The sequence below is a fragment of the Fringilla coelebs genome (genome assembly GCF_963513975.1).
Source record: "Fringilla coelebs genome assembly, chromosome: 12".
In the NCBI taxonomy this organism is placed as follows: domain Eukaryota; kingdom Metazoa; phylum Chordata; class Aves; order Passeriformes; family Fringillidae; genus Fringilla; species Fringilla coelebs.
The window spans coordinates 19,677,048-19,692,057 of NC_140038.1; the positions used below are offsets into that span (position 1 = coordinate 19,677,048).

The following is a 15,010-nucleotide window of genomic DNA, read 5'->3' on the forward strand; positions in this document are numbered from 1 at the left end:
CTGATCCAGGATCCCCCACACTGGAGAATTCACCCATCCGTGCTCCAGCACAGCCCCAAACCCCAGTGAGATGGCCCTGGGTGCACCAGCCCAACCTGGCACAGGGCAGGTATTCGGGATTTGAGTTTCTTCTGGGGGTTAGAGACCTTTACAACAACAATAGTGAGGTTTTTGCAGATGCAGCTGATCTGTTCCTGAGCATTTCTCCCACAGGTGCTCTGAGCTGAGCAGGAGCTCCAGCCAGGGGAGCTGCTTTGTCCAGCAAAGTAAAGCCATGCAGTGCCTCCAGTCAGGGCTGCATGAATTTGGAAAAAGCACAGATTCATTTGTCAGGGGAGATCAATAGTTTATTAACTTAAAGATCAGTTCACCAAAGCTCCGTCTTTCCTTGGATTTGGTCCAGGCAGGTGAGGGCTGGAGACAGTGTGGCTTTCCCCTCCTCACCTGGCTGAGGTGAGCTCTTGTGGGCAAGTCCAGGCAGGGCAGGTGTCGTTGCAGCCAAAACCAAGCAGGGATTATCCCAGCTCCATGTGGAACTGGTGACAATTCATACTGGGAATTTCACTGGAGAAACTCATTAAAACTATTAACAATGAAAATCAGAACATGCAGCGTAGGAAAGAGTGTTTACATATGTCTGGTGCAAAGAGTGGCTTTGCAGGGTCAGAGAGGAGAAAAGGAGAAGGAATAAGACACAAAAAGATACCCCACTCCCATATAAAAAATAGTCCACAGAGAAAAAAAACAAGGATTGTATAAGTTATTTTTTAAAAATCTGTAAAACAACATAGGCAAGGATATTTTAAACACAATTATATAAACACCACATGACTTACTATTAAGAGAGAGCATGAAAAGGTTTGTTTCGGGGAAGGGTTTTGTAGAATTAAGTTTCCTGGCTGGATCCCTGGAATGTCTCATTTGGGAAATAGATGCCCAAGAAAAATCACTGCCATGAACAGGAGGATTTTGTGAGAGAGAGAGAGGGGTGTACCCAGCGAAACAGGGGGAGGATCATAACGCAAAATGCCAAGAAAAATTAATTGGGACAACATCTCGTTTAGAGGAAGGATTTAGCTTGTTCCAGAACTGACTTGATCAGGAATGTACAAGCAGTTCCAGGAGGGAAATACATTTCGTGGTAAGGCTGGTCCGTGTGGACAACCCCCCCCAAAACCCTACAAACTCCTTGTAGGCACACACACGGGTTTTGCCTGGCTGCAGTTACCTGCAGGGCAAAGCCCTGCTGGGCTGACACACCTGCAGAGCCACGTGGGGCAGCTCTGGCTTTGGTCCTCACACCTCCAGTTATTGCCACGGCCAGAGGGAAGCGGTGACCGACGGAATCCGAACAGGAGTGCCGGAGTGGGCTGTGGGCCGTGCTCCGGAGCCACCCGGTTCATCGTTTACCTATGTACAGAGCACGGCGCTGGCAGTGCAGGGTTAGATCAGCTGGACCTGGCACGAGAGGGCACCAAAAATGAGCCAGGATGGGCTCTGTCCTCGCAGGTGTGTGAAGTCCTGCCTCCCTCGTGGTGAGGGCTCCCGCCGGCCGCTCGGAGCGGGCGGATCAGTAGGATTTCTGCGAAGAACCAAGTGTGTGTACATGGATCGTGCATTGGTCCCTGCTCACCAGGAGTGTTTGAGAGTGTTAATATCACCACTTGTCTGCTGCTTCCAGGCCTTGATCACTCAGGGTACGCTCCAATCTCTGCTTAACATATTGCTATAGAAACGCGCCGACAGTGATATTAAAGCTATCAAACTTACGAGCGAATGCTTGACAGCACCATGTAAACTCTCCCAAAGCTGAAAAAATAAACTTTTGTCCTAAACATTTGGCAAAACTGGGCTGGCAGTCAGTGGAAGTCCTGGATGGATGCAGCCGCTGAACTTTACCCGGCCATAAGACACGTCTGACAGCAGAACTGCACAAACAGCTTCTTTTCACAGAGCTTGTTTGATTTCACCATCTCACAGAAAGTCTTGTCAGCTGGGAGGCCGGAGTGAGGAACAAGAGAAAATGAGAGCAGATTAACATTTTAAATAAACAAACATTGCACGTAACAGGCACAGCTACTGTGCCAGTGTTGGGGGAGATAGAATTGAAAAGGAGTTGCTTTTTAAGGGCATCTTTCACATGGTTTTAATGAAGGAATAAAGGAGCTTTGCAGTGAGTGGGAGAATTAGCCCCAAGACTAAACTATAACAAAATACAAAAATAACAAAAAGTGCTTGGATGTGTTTGAGCAACAGGCAGATATCCAGAAGCAATGCCAGGTGAGCCACCTGCCCCCCACAGCCGGAGCCCAGCCCGTTGCAGCCATGCCCCAGCAAGCCCAGGAGCTCCAGCACTTTTAGCTTTAAATGGTGAAGGGAATCCCCCAAAACCTCCCATTTTTGCTACCAGGAGGGCACTACTGTGCCAGCAGTTCTGCCACTTACCATTGGTACAGGTTTCATTTGTCACACAGGAGCCACCAAGGAGGCTGTAACCTTCCTTACACCTGAGGCAGTTTCCACTGGAGCCCTCACAGGCTGAGCAGTGGTCATCACACCTGGGGACAGAGACCTTGCTGTGGCCTGAGCCAGCACCAACACCCTGTTAGTCAGGCCACCCTGAGTGGGCTGTCAGCCAAAAGGCATCTGCTGGCACTGTGACAGCTAGACCAAACTAGATGATGTGGAAAATGGCAAACTTGGAGCTTGAAACATTATTGAAGCCCTGAGTTTGGTGAGGCCAGCTCAATGCCCAGTGACAGCTAGTGACATCCCAAAAGCTCTTGCCTTTTAGGAAGATTCAGTGGGACATGCACCTCACCTCCCAGCCATCCCGGCTAGAAAAAGATCTGTGCTGCTCCTATCCACTTTCTCAGTGTAAAGAGCTCAGCACTGTGCTTCCTGCCTGGGGACAGTGGCTTGTGGAGACTGTGCCTGAAATCTCTGGGAAGGGATGCTGGTCCCTTGTTCCTCCCGCATGAAGAAACAGTGCAGGTGAGTGAAACCCCAGCGGGCAGGGATGGCGCTGTGTGTTCCCAAGTCAATTTTAATCCTTGCCTTTCATGTTTGCTTTCATGAGGCTGAATCCACTCCCACTCCCCACTTAAAGCGCAGAGCTCCGGAGAGAGTGGGAGCAAATTGTTGCCTCCCGGCATCTCCCTGTCTCCCGCACACAGCCCCGTGCTGGGCCAAGGAGTGGGGAACACTCCTCCAACCTGGCCACAGGGCGAACGGAGCAGGTTTAATTGAAAGCTGGAATATTTATCTAAACATTGCTGTTCCTCCCACACCTCCTCCAGAGAGCCTGGGGCTGAGGCTGAGCCCCTTCCACCGTAGCCCCAAGACACCTTGGCTGGCTCTGGCAGGGGAGCGTGCAACTCCACTGCTCTGAAATCCACAGGGCAGGGGCGTGTGGGGTCCGGCCCCACAGCTGCCCTGTCTCCCTCCTCCCTGTTTTAATTTCCATCAAGCTGTAAGCTGTTTCCAGCATGATCCTATCATGGCTGGCAGTGCTTGCCACCAGCCCTGGCTTTGCTCTGGTGGTTCTGTACCTCTTGCAGACTTTGTTGGGCAGCCCATGGCTGTCGGCGGGGTAGAAACCCTCACGGCAGGCGGGGACACAGCGCCAGTGGGGTGCAGGGCCCTCGGGGGTGCAGGGGGTGCAGTCCTCCTCACCTGGCCCTGCAGGGACAGAGAAAAGGGAAGAATGGCACCTGGGTGGCTTTAGAGACAGTGCAAGCATGGCCACAGGCACACATGTGATGGGGGCACCAGCTTGGCTTTGTCTTGCTCACGAACGAGATACTTGTTGTGCCACGGGGTCCCACTCATGTGCTTGGCTCCCACCCCAAACAACTCAGCTTCCATCCCAAAAAACCCAGCTGGGACCCAGTGTCTGTCTCTCTGCAGAGCCAAGAGCTGCCTACCAGGGCTTGGTGAGGAAGAGCACATCAAAATCCCCTCTGGGCCATCAGCCACCACTCCCAAGTATGGTTTGGATTTCCCCAGGGTGGAAAAGAACATGCTGAACTGGGCCAAGGAGGAGCTGGAAAGTGCTCCAGAGGGGAACTGGGAAAGCAGTGGGCCCCGCTCTGATGCCTGTGTGTTGTGGCTGGATAGCAAAGCTCAGTGATGGAAGTGGTATCATTAAAGGGCTTCCACGCACCAAGCTTGAGAAATGGTTATGCAGGAAAAGGAGGAAAGAAAAGGCTGGAAAAATAATTGTGGTGGAGTACCTTCACACTGACTGGAATAAGAATTAGAAGAGAAATAATTTTCTTCAGGGATTAAGAGCCCATTCCCTTCTAGCCTTGCCAACAAGATCAATAAATATTTTGGATTTAGACTAAGGCAATTGCCCATGTATGATAGAAGAGGTTCATGCCACTGAACATGGATTGCCTAGAGATCATATTATCATCAGATCTATGATGATTTCGAGGGCAGACGCAAACATTAACAATGGAAAATAATTGGACTTGCAGGAAGCAAGAAAGGCAGGATTTAAAGGGAATGCTGAGCAATTTGAGGCAGCTGGGGGAAGCCAGGAGCAGCCAGCCCAGCGCTGTGGGGTGGCTGGGATAACATGGGATAACACAGGATAACACACCTCAGCTGCCTGACATTTTTATCCGCTGCAAAGCCACCTTCCATCACTCCAAGAGGGTTTTACAGCCTCCCCCGCAACCTTATTAAACTGAAGCACCTGGCTTCGGGGAGATCGAGAAATAAAAAATGGCTCTAATAAAAATGTAAAAACTCCCCTAAAAACCTTTCCAGCATGAACATATACCTCACAGGACATGCTGGAGATTTGGGATTGCTTTCCCTCAAGCACGCTCTGCCTCGGCTCAGGGTGGGTACAGTGGGGATTGGCACCTGATGCAGAGGGGTTTGGGGTTTTGCACGGGATGCTGTGGGGCCAAGGACATACCTGTGCTGGCGGGGCAGGTCTCGCACTGCTGGGGCTCCCGGCTGAGGTACATGGCAGGCTGGCACTCTGGCACACAGCTCTCCCCTGCCAGGCTGCTGGGAAAGCAGAGAACATTTGCACCCAAAGCTACAGGGTATGGGGACTCAACACAGCCCATTCCCATCTTCTCATCCCCCAGTGTCCTACAGCATCCTCAGCCTGCAGCACAGGAGGTGTTGGAAACCCAGCCAGCGTTTTAGGAGAAATTAAAATCCTGCCTGGACCAAAGGGACAGCTGCCGGTTCCTTAATTAAGTATCCAGGAGGAAATAAAATTATTTTTTTCCCATGGGCAGCCAGCCAGGCCCTCCTGAAGACCTTTTGCACCAGTGAGGCTCCCTGGAATAAAAGGAAATTGGTTCAGCGCCGTGGCTGGGCCGGTGCTGCTTCGCCGTGGCAGGGATGATTTGAAGTCCCGGCTTAAAAGGATATTGGACAATAAAAAACAAGCGCTGTGTGGATTATGTCTGACAAGTGCCTCCACTTGTGCTTTTCTGAGGGAGTAGATAATCTTTTGGCAGGGGGAATTTCTTTGTCTGAGCAAGCCCCACTGCTACACCGTGGCTCTGGCTCACTCATAGTGCCTGAACACTGCAGACTGCTATGGGATTGTACTTCCATGAGCAATTGGGGATGGAAAACAGCCTCTCCCTAGTGCTGACACTGGGCTCTGTCTCCCACAGATGCCGTGGGGCCAGCAGCAGTGGCACCCAGTGGTTCTCACAGGGTCAGGGCTGCCCTGCCTGCAGTGCTGGAAAATCACTGTCCTGTACTAGCCCCACTCAACAGGTAGATCAAATAAAATTTTCAGCATGGATGAATCTGAGGGGAGGCTTTCTGCATTTGCAGGGAGCATTCTCAGCCTGCCTGAAACAGCTCAGGCTGGTACCAGCTCTACACAGCACTTACCCACCAGCCTGGAAAGAGCTGGGGAAAATGAAATTAAATTTAAATCACGGTTTTCAGCTAAGAAAGAGACGCTAATCACCACCTTTAAATTCCCAGACCTCCAGCACACTGCACCACAGCTGCAGCACCATGGAAGCAGGATCTCTGGTCTTGAACTTAATTCACCCTCTAATTTCCCATTGGTTTTCCCAAATTTAAACCACAGGTATGAGTGCTGCAGATATGAACTCCTCCCATGCTGGTGTTTTACCTGAATCCCTCTTTGCATGCAGTACATTTGTCTGCTTCGCCGACACATTTTTTACAGCTTTGATGACATTTCAGACAGCGTTTCTGACCTTTCAAAAAACAAAGAAAAGCAGGGAGAATAAAATCTGGACGGTGATTTGCAAGCAGCAGTCAGAGCTGCAAAGCCCCACTGCACCCCAGCACCAGCTCCCCAGGGTGGAAAGGCACATTCCTCCCCAGCAGATCCCTGCTGTTGCAGGTGACCTTATCTGTCACCACTTGCTAAAAAGAAAAATGCTTTGCAAGCAGCCAGGATCATTAATTAGTGTTCTAATTAAGAGCTTTGAGTTGAGCACCTCTGCTTTGCACCACCCTCTCCTCTGAACACCCAGAGGTTTCCCTCCTCCCTTCTCCGTGCAAAGTGTGTCAAGAGGGAAATTCAAAGCCAATACTCAAGAATCAAGGTGTGTTCTCCGCCCAGAGCACTTAAAATAGAAGCAACCCCTGCACATCCTCATGCTGCAACTTGCAAGGGATAAACATCCTTACGCTCCTCGGCGTAGAACCCAGGAGGACAGAGCACCACGCAGGTGCCCATCTCGGGGTGGTGGTAGAGGTTCCTCTTGCAGGCCGTGCACTGGCTGGGTCCCCTCCCGACGCAGCGCTCGCAGCCCTTGTGGCACCGCCGGCACCTCCGGGCGCTATTGTCACCAAAGAACCCGGCGGGGCACGAGCTCACGCACATCCTGGGGAGGGAACCGGTGGCACTGAGCTTTGGTGCCAGCACTGGTCACCTCCCGCCTCAGGCACCCCCCATCCCCTCGCCCGCAGCCTTTGGGGTGTTCCCCAGCCTTGGCAGCAATTGGAACTTGTTTACTTCTTGTTCTTGTGATTTACAGTGTCTTGGAAGTCACAGCTCTAATACGGAGACAGGGAATCTCTTGTCCCAGCTGTAGGTAAAGTTTCACTGTGCCGTCCCAAGAGACTGAGGAGTGGAAACCCCAGTTCCTGACAGTTCAGCTGGCTGTCCCTTGGGTGTGGGTGATCCCAGCCGGCAAAGCCAAAGCTTCTTCCCCAACATGATCATGTGGTCAAGGTCCTCCAGGACTCTCCCCCACATGTCTTCTACCCCACTGTACCCTAATTCAGGACAGAGATCCTCACACTTCCTCCACCCATTTAATTTCTCATACACTTCTTTCTCTGTGCAAACATCTATCACCCACACTAAGCTGTGAGACCCCATGGGGACACCCCACCGCCACCACTCACCTGCCAGTTTTCACACTGCCCAGGCTGTAGTGGATGCAGTTCAAGCACTGGTCAGCGTTGGGGCCATCGCAGCCCTGGTCACCACACTCAGGGTGGCACGGACCTGAGGAGGGAGAGACCAGCTTGGTATGGGAGAAGCTGAGCACCCTCCAGGCACCACTGCCAGGATGCCAGATGCCTGAGCACACCCTCCCCGGACCAATGGACACCTGGACCCTTCTCCCATCTTATTCTCTGTCCTGTATTTATTATATTTTAAATTTTATCCTATATATCCTATGGAGCTACATTGCTTTGGGTGCTTGTCTTTCCTGCAGCTCATCCTTCCCAGAACAAATCCCATCCTTTGGCTGAGCACTGGTGCAAGAGCCGCTTTGAAACAGGGACCTGTTTCTCAGGGAGCAGCAGAGACACCCGCCCCTGCCTGTGCTGGAGGAGGGAAGGTGGGCAGGAGCTTTTTTTACCCCTCAGACAGCTGCACCACCAATTTGTGGCTGGGACGGGGCATTTTCCTACCTTCTAATTTCCCCATCCTGCTGCCCTGTGCTGGCCACAGGCTCTGCTCCTCCCAGCCCGCCTCAGCCCCAGGCAGGATCAGGCCTCGTGGCTCCCTCAGTTTTTATCAGGGTTTTCATTTTCCTGGGCACTCTGGGGGGAACAGCGTGGCAGCTCAGGCAGCGCTTACCCGCGTACTCCTCCTCCTCCTCCGCCACCTCCACCTGGCTCTGCAGGAAGGCGGCTCTCGACGGCTCCATCTCCGACGTTGGCGCTTCCAGTGACCTGCCCCGGGACTGGGACCCGCTCAGGGCAGTGTAGGGGTGCTCGCCTGTCCCGTAGAAGATGAGGCTCCACTCCTTCAGCTTCCCTGTAGGGCAGACACAACATCACCCATCCCACTCCCTGTCTCCCCCCCCCTGGATGACCTGGTTTTGGGAGAAGCAGGAGGAGGATGGACTGGACCGTCAGGGTGTCACTGCTGGCACAGCAATGCAGAAGCAAACAGTGAATACCCAGAAATGTTCATGAGTCCCTGAGCTTCCAGCCCACACAAATGCAGCTGTTTAAGCCACTTACAAGAGATTTTTAATTCCATAACTCATCTGAGGAACTGCACCATCACCATAGTCTCCGAGTCCAACACTGGAGAGAACCAGTAATTTTAAAAGCTCCACAATAGAGGATTATTTCTGTCTGACAAAAGCCACCCGGCACACACTGGATTATTTCTTGCTGCTGTTGCTCCAGCCCTCTCTTTGCCTGACACAACAGAAGTCTGAGCTTGGCATCCCCCAAAACACTGTAGTGCACCTGGTGAGACCCCCCCAAGGCCTTACACCCACACCAAGACCCTCCACAAGCCACATGGCTTTGGGGAGAGAGTCCAAAAATGCTTCTGCTTCTTTCCAATGCTGTTTTTCTTCCAATTCCCCATCAATGCAAGTCACTTCATGCCTGCAGTGTGGTCGGCTTTAACTCCTAATCCCTGTGTTACCAGGAAGGGCTTAAAATTTGCAATACCCAAATCCCTTGGCTCTCCCAGAGGCATGAGAGGACACACCTGCTGCACTGAGCAGTGCTGGTGTGGAGCCTGCGAAAGGCTGAGCTCCGGCAGCATCAGCTGGGGAAGTGCCTTTGCCAAAAGAATTGTATTTGTTTTAAATCTAAAATATCCTGCATGAGGAAAGCCCAGGCTGCACAGGGCTGATGTGGGGGTGCAGCAGTACCAGCGACATGACACTCATAGTATTTAATTTATATTAAATTAACCAATTTAGTGGTATTAAATTAACTTTTAATACTCATTTCTACTACGAGCTGGGAGCATCTTTCCTCTTTTTCCTCCTGCTGTGCCCTCTCTGCTTCAAATCCAGTGCAGAATTTTTGAGGGGATAACTTAATGCACTCGTTTTCATTTTGTTTTGCCAAACCCCGATGCCCATGAGGGGCTCAGAAACACCAGCCACAAACTGTAAATACCAGGGCAAAAGCAGCTCTGTGGGCGCTTTGCTGCTGCTCTCCGCGTTCAAAAGATTTGGGGTGAAGGCAGCCAACAGAAACACTTTCTGTGCAATGCACCCCCACGTGCACCTCCTGCCAGAAAGTAGCGTGGGAGAAATTTTTAATATACTCCTGGCTTCCTATCAATGATTGTGTGGATTCAACACCCCCACAACACACGCCAGCCCCAGGCAGGATGCTTCACGTCCCGCTGCCCCCAGCCAGCGAGGCGGGGCCGGATCCTGCCCACACGGCTCCTGCGCTGGGAAGGGGTCAGGGAGCAGGCGGCCAAGCTGAGGAGGGGAGACACAGCAGGGTTGGGGACATGCAGGGGGCCAGGCTGAGCCCAGCCACCCCCCACCAGCATGGTGGCAGTCCAGGGAGGATGTCCATCTGTCTGCAGCCCAAGGGGCATGGTCCCCTTGCGCCGTTGCACAACCAACCCACATGCCAGATGTCCCAGCAGCAAAGCAAAACAAACAAACAACAATTACAGCTCTTGGGTTTCCTCATTTTGACTCATTACAGTTTAATTTTGGAAACCTGGTTCTCGGGTGCAGCCAGTTTACTGCTACTGCTGCTGCTGCTGTGAGGAAACCAGCTTCCAGCTCAGCCAGACCGGCAGCCTCCTGCGTTCAGAGCTAACATTTCATTCCCCTTTTTGAAAATCTGAGCGATACAGTTTTGCTGGAGACCATAAAACTCACAGCAAAATTTACAGCCAAGCGAAGCAGCCTGGCAAGGGATTTGGGAGCTGGTGGGCACTGGGGATCCTTACCTTGCACGGCGGGGTTGCGCACTTGGGATGGCGTGTCGTGGATCTCCAGCGTCCACTCCCCCGCCGCCCGCTCCCCCCAGCAATGCACGGTCATGAACTCCCAGCCCTTGAAGCCTTCATTGGAGTGGTCAAACACCCTGCAACGATAATGCCATGCACCAAGAAATGTGACTTTTAATGTTGTATTGTATCAGAAAAGGTAGATGGGTTGAAATCCCAAACTGAGGATTTTAGGGAACCCGGCACGCACACACCCTTGCACAAAGCTCCCCTGCAGCTGAAACCTGCTCATGCTTCCCGCCTTTCCACCAAAACCCCAAGAAAACTTACAGCAACCCCCTGAAGGAGGATGCTGCCCAGCCCTGGCTCCGGCTGCTCTCACCTCCTGGCGAGGAGCTGTGACCGTGTCCCGGCCGGGGAGATGAGGCTGATCTGGAGGTCGCCCCGGCGCGGGTGGGCGATGCTGAGCCGCACCACGACGTGCTCCAGGTACAGCACGTGCTGGTCCCGCTGCTCGGCGCAGGCGCTGCTCAGGGTGCTGGCCCGCAGCACGTGGTCAGCTCGGATGTACCTGCCGGGGACAGGGCACGGCGTCAGGATGGGGACAGAGTGCCCCTGGCTCCCTGGCATGGACGCCCTGTTAGATTAGACCTTGGTCTCCTGCTGCTTCACAGCAAAAATTATCTTATCTGCCGCTGCAATTCCCAGTGTCCTAGCAGGGGAATTTGCTGAATTGCTGGATGGTAACCAGATGAGTTTGAAGTGCTTCGAAGATCTATGCCTTATGGGCTGCAAGGGCGCTGCTTTATTATAATTACGAGTGCAGCACTCCACTTTGGGCTGTAATTAGTGTCTGTATCAGATAAATAGCTTCATGAACACACTTGGCTCTGCACTCATTCCTGTTTTGCATATGCAAGTCTCTAAAAGACTTTTCTGATTAACAACTCTCTTGCTCTACAGCCAGGCATTGGTAAATGAGGAGTCACTTGGTCAGATCCCTGATCCCACTCTTCACATAGGAGGGACTGACCTACCAAGGATGAGATGTGAACCTGAGCTGGAATGAACTTGAAGCCAAATTCAAAGAGAACCATGACACTGGAAATTTGGTCATTTTTGCAACAAATCACCAGTTTTTGGTGTCTTCCATCAAGACAAAGTGTTCAGTATAAGGGTGGAGAGACCAACACATCACTGCTCACACAGGACCCACCCAGCAGGCAAGGTGGGATTTGGTCTCTCACCGTCAGCCCTCAAAAATTCCCTGCTGATCACTCGTCTGGGAAGCAAAATCTTGCAAATGGGGGAAAAAGAAAACACCCACTGTCAAAACTGGCCCTGGAGAGCCCTAATGGGACCTGCACTTCACTGAGCCATAGGCACAGAGTCCACAACACTCACTTGGGCACCCTGTCCAGGCTTCCCACGCAGACGTGCTGGGGAGGAACCATCCTCCACTTCTTGGCTTCCACCACAATAGCGTCAGCATCCACCAGCCCAAAGCCATATAGATGGCTAACTGGAAAGAGAGAAGACTCAGAAACCTTCAGCCTTCCCAGCAGGGACCAGGAGCTCCTCCTCAGTGCTTGGTGGAGCATCCACCATCAGGGATGGTGTGGAGTTGACCCCATTGGGGCATGAGGTCTTTCAGCACATGGAGCTCATCACCCTGGCCAACTTACACCCCAAATCCACACTGACACCATGGAAAACCCATTGCTGTGAGCAGCCCAAGGAAAGTAGCAAGAAACTCTGCAGCTCAGGAGTCTCCACCAAACAAGTTTTCCAAATCTCCACCAAGCAAGAGTTCCAAGCATCTTACCCCATGAATTACTGCCCTCTCCTCCTCCACTTAACAGCGTGAAGGTAGGAATGAACCCAATAATGGCCACCCACAGTGAATTGTCCCCATAAGTGAAGCTCAGAAGACCTTTATTTTCCCTTGGCTGGCCGTCCTTGCCCTGCCATCCCCACAGCCTCTCACCTTTATGCCCTGCTCCGTTGGTTTTCCAGTCAGGTGCTCGTAGGTGCCCCGGCCGCGATGTTTTGACCAGCAGATGCTGGACATCCCTCCAGGTGAGCAGGGGGCTGCAATGACACGTGGTTCATGGGGTGGCTCTGCTGCTCCCAGTCCTCCCAGCAGCAGCAGGTGCCCCACTGAGTTAAAAAAAAAAAGCAAAAACCACACCAGCCAGCCACCCCTCTTTCCTGCTTGAAAAAACGACTTGATGATTTAAATGCTGACAGCCTGCCACCACTTGAGGTGCCTGAGCAGGGTGGTATGCCCCAGGAAGGGATGCCACATGCCTATGGGAATTGTAGGATTTAATCCTGGATAAGGCCATTTAGCTCTCAGGCTTTAGGGTAGAAATGAAGCAGATCAGGAAGGTTTTCCCCATTTTTTTGAAGGAGACAGGGAGCAAAGCTGAGGCAGGGTGGTGAGCTCAGCAGCTCTCTGATACAGAATGCTGAGCAAACCTTCCCTTTAGAGAAATAACAGCAAAAAATTGCTGGAAATAAAACCTGGGTTGTTCATTAAACAGAAAAATTAAACCCAAATCGCCTCTACCTCCCCAGGCTGGGTTTATGTGTTCAGAGTGCTGGACACTGAGTGCTCTGGGCTTCTGAGCCCCCTCATGACCCCAGCTCAGGGATATTGCTGGAGAATTTTCCTCGCTTTACTTACAGTCAGTTGTTCAGCATCTTGAGCTGGGATTTATATTGCTCTCGAGCAACATTTAAAGAAAGAAATTCAATTTATTCTCTCTTGTCATAATGGAATGCCTGAGCACCAAGCTCTGGTAGTTAATGTTGCGGTTTATGCCTCAGCTAAACTATTCAAAAATTACATCTAAAGCTTTTAATATATTTGTAATAAAAACTGCATCTCCGGAAATGCTCTCACCCGACCTGGGTGTTGGGATTAAACCAGACGAGGAGGAATGGAGCCACAATCACCATCCCTGGATGAGAGTGCAGCGCTGCCCTGAGGCTTATTCTTATTCTCAGCCTTTATTTTATTTCCACTCCATAAAAATAATAATAAGCTCATGAGAAGACACTCCATGAAGCAACACAGGGATGCCCAAGGGCTCTTCCTGGGCTGGGGGACCATGATGGAACCAGGATGGGACTGGGATAGGGACAAGAGGAAAAGAGCAGGAGTCTGTCACTGAAAATCAAGTTCAGTGAGTTTTTGACATAATGAAAAAGCAATCTTTTTCCCCCAGAAATGCAACACTTGCTGAAAACCATCACTTCTGCTGACATTTCCCAATGTCTCTGATGTTTTCTGACTTTTTTTTCCTGGAAAGTATTTATAAAACTCCCGTTGGAGCCGGCTGTCAGCGGTTTCAATGCACCTACTGAAAAGCCTGACTGATGTCACCAGCCCCAAACTTTTCAACAGATGGCAACACGTGAAGAATTAGATCAATAAAACACCTGTGGGAAGATCAGATTCCAAACAACAGCACTGCCAGCAAGGGGCGATTTAAAACAACTCTGTGTCATTTCGGTCACTCCAGAGGAAACAAAACTGCCTTGTTTCTTTCAGCTTTTGCTCACCAGGTGCTAAATGTGGGAACATTCCTCCTGAGCAGGTCACACTTACTTTGCCTCCAAAGCCAAGGCGATGATGCCCGCGACCATCGGGGCGGACACGGAGGTGCCGGTGTGGCCGTCGGTGCAGCGGTGCCGGAGATCCGTGGTGACCTGTGAGAGAGGAGCTGCAGCCCCCAAAATGCTCCCAGCACAGCACTACCCCATCCAACACCCCAGATTTGCTTGGGATGCTACCAGAGAGGAGATGAGCCTGCTGGTACCCAACCCCTGCCACGACTCCAATGCCATCAGAGGGCACAGAGCCCCAAAAATGGGCTACAGATACATTTGGTGCATGAGAAAACACCCCTGTACTTACATTTTCCTTTGCTCAAAGGTGCAAAAACTATTTGAAGGGGGAAAAAAATCCATTTGGATGTGGAACAGCTGGAGGAAAATGTGGATTGAGTGGTGTGAGTACACATCCAAGGGTGCATGTGGAGCTGGGCCATATTAAACACTTTCCTTAAAGCCTCCAGCTCCTGGTCTTGGAAAAGAATTGACATTTGAATAGGGGAAAAAAAATGGCATTTCCAGCTTTTTTCTTTTAAGACAGAGCATAATGTTGGGGTACCAAAAATTTGGAGAGGAGGTGGGGGGCCAAGAGATGGTTTCTCATTTTAAAAGGCTCCTAAGTTTTGAGTTAATCTGGTGATTTCTGATGGGAAGCTGGTTTGGGTTTTTGCCCAACAGTGCTCCAGTAGCACTGGACTGGGGCTGGCCACAGCCATGCAAACACTCTGGGAGTGCCATGAAAATGACACTTGCATTCTGTTTTCTGGCTGGAAATTCATCTTTTGGGGGTCAAAGAAATCACTCCTCAATACAAAAAAAAAAAAGAATTATTTACTTGTTAAAAAAAAACCCACAGAATTTTTGGTCAAAAGACCCCACTTGGGTAGAAATCCCCAGGCTGGGTAAGGTGCTGTGTTGGCGTGAGATGTTTTACTTCCCAAGATTCAGAAGATGCACAAGGATGCCAGTAACGATCAGGCGCACTGTGACCAGGCCACCGCAGCTGTTGGGACAGGGCAAATATAGCCTGGGTGGCAGGGAAACCTGCACTGATCCACATGTGCACACACTTTCAGGCAGCTCCTTGGCTCCAGAAAGTCTCATCTCCCAGTTTGGGGCTGCCACACCCCTGTTAAATGCCTCCATCCCCCCCTTTTTTCTCTTTCAGGCTAAAAATTCTCAAAATTCCCTTTTAAAAAAAAAAAAAAAATATATATATATATATATACAGTC

The 15,010-nt window shown here is 51.2% G+C and overlaps 1 protein-coding gene across 1 annotated transcript in view; it reads right to left on the minus strand.

The window, feature by feature from the left end:
- Positions 1–384: 384 nt before the first annotated feature.
- PCSK6 (proprotein convertase subtilisin/kexin type 6) overlaps positions 385–15,010 on the minus strand; it is a gene marked incomplete at its 5' end in the record, with an annotated part of 33,561 nt that continues 18,935 nt past the window's right edge. Inside the window, 13 exons of the mRNA XM_084213497.1 lie at positions 385–1,993; positions 2,446–2,558; positions 3,552–3,681; positions 4,934–5,025; positions 6,131–6,218; positions 6,658–6,854; positions 7,381–7,483; positions 8,066–8,245; positions 10,157–10,293; positions 10,539–10,727; positions 11,561–11,678; positions 12,144–12,247; positions 13,773–13,873. Of these exons, the coding sequence (XP_084069623.1) occupies positions 1,896–1,993; positions 2,446–2,558; positions 3,552–3,681; positions 4,934–5,025; positions 6,131–6,218; positions 6,658–6,854; positions 7,381–7,483; positions 8,066–8,245; positions 10,157–10,293; positions 10,539–10,727; positions 11,561–11,678; positions 12,144–12,247; positions 13,773–13,873 (1,650 nt within the window). The 3' untranslated portion in view covers positions 385–1,895. The remainder of the gene's footprint in view (positions 1,994–2,445; positions 2,559–3,551; positions 3,682–4,933; positions 5,026–6,130; positions 6,219–6,657; positions 6,855–7,380; positions 7,484–8,065; positions 8,246–10,156; positions 10,294–10,538; positions 10,728–11,560; positions 11,679–12,143; positions 12,248–13,772; positions 13,874–15,010) is intronic.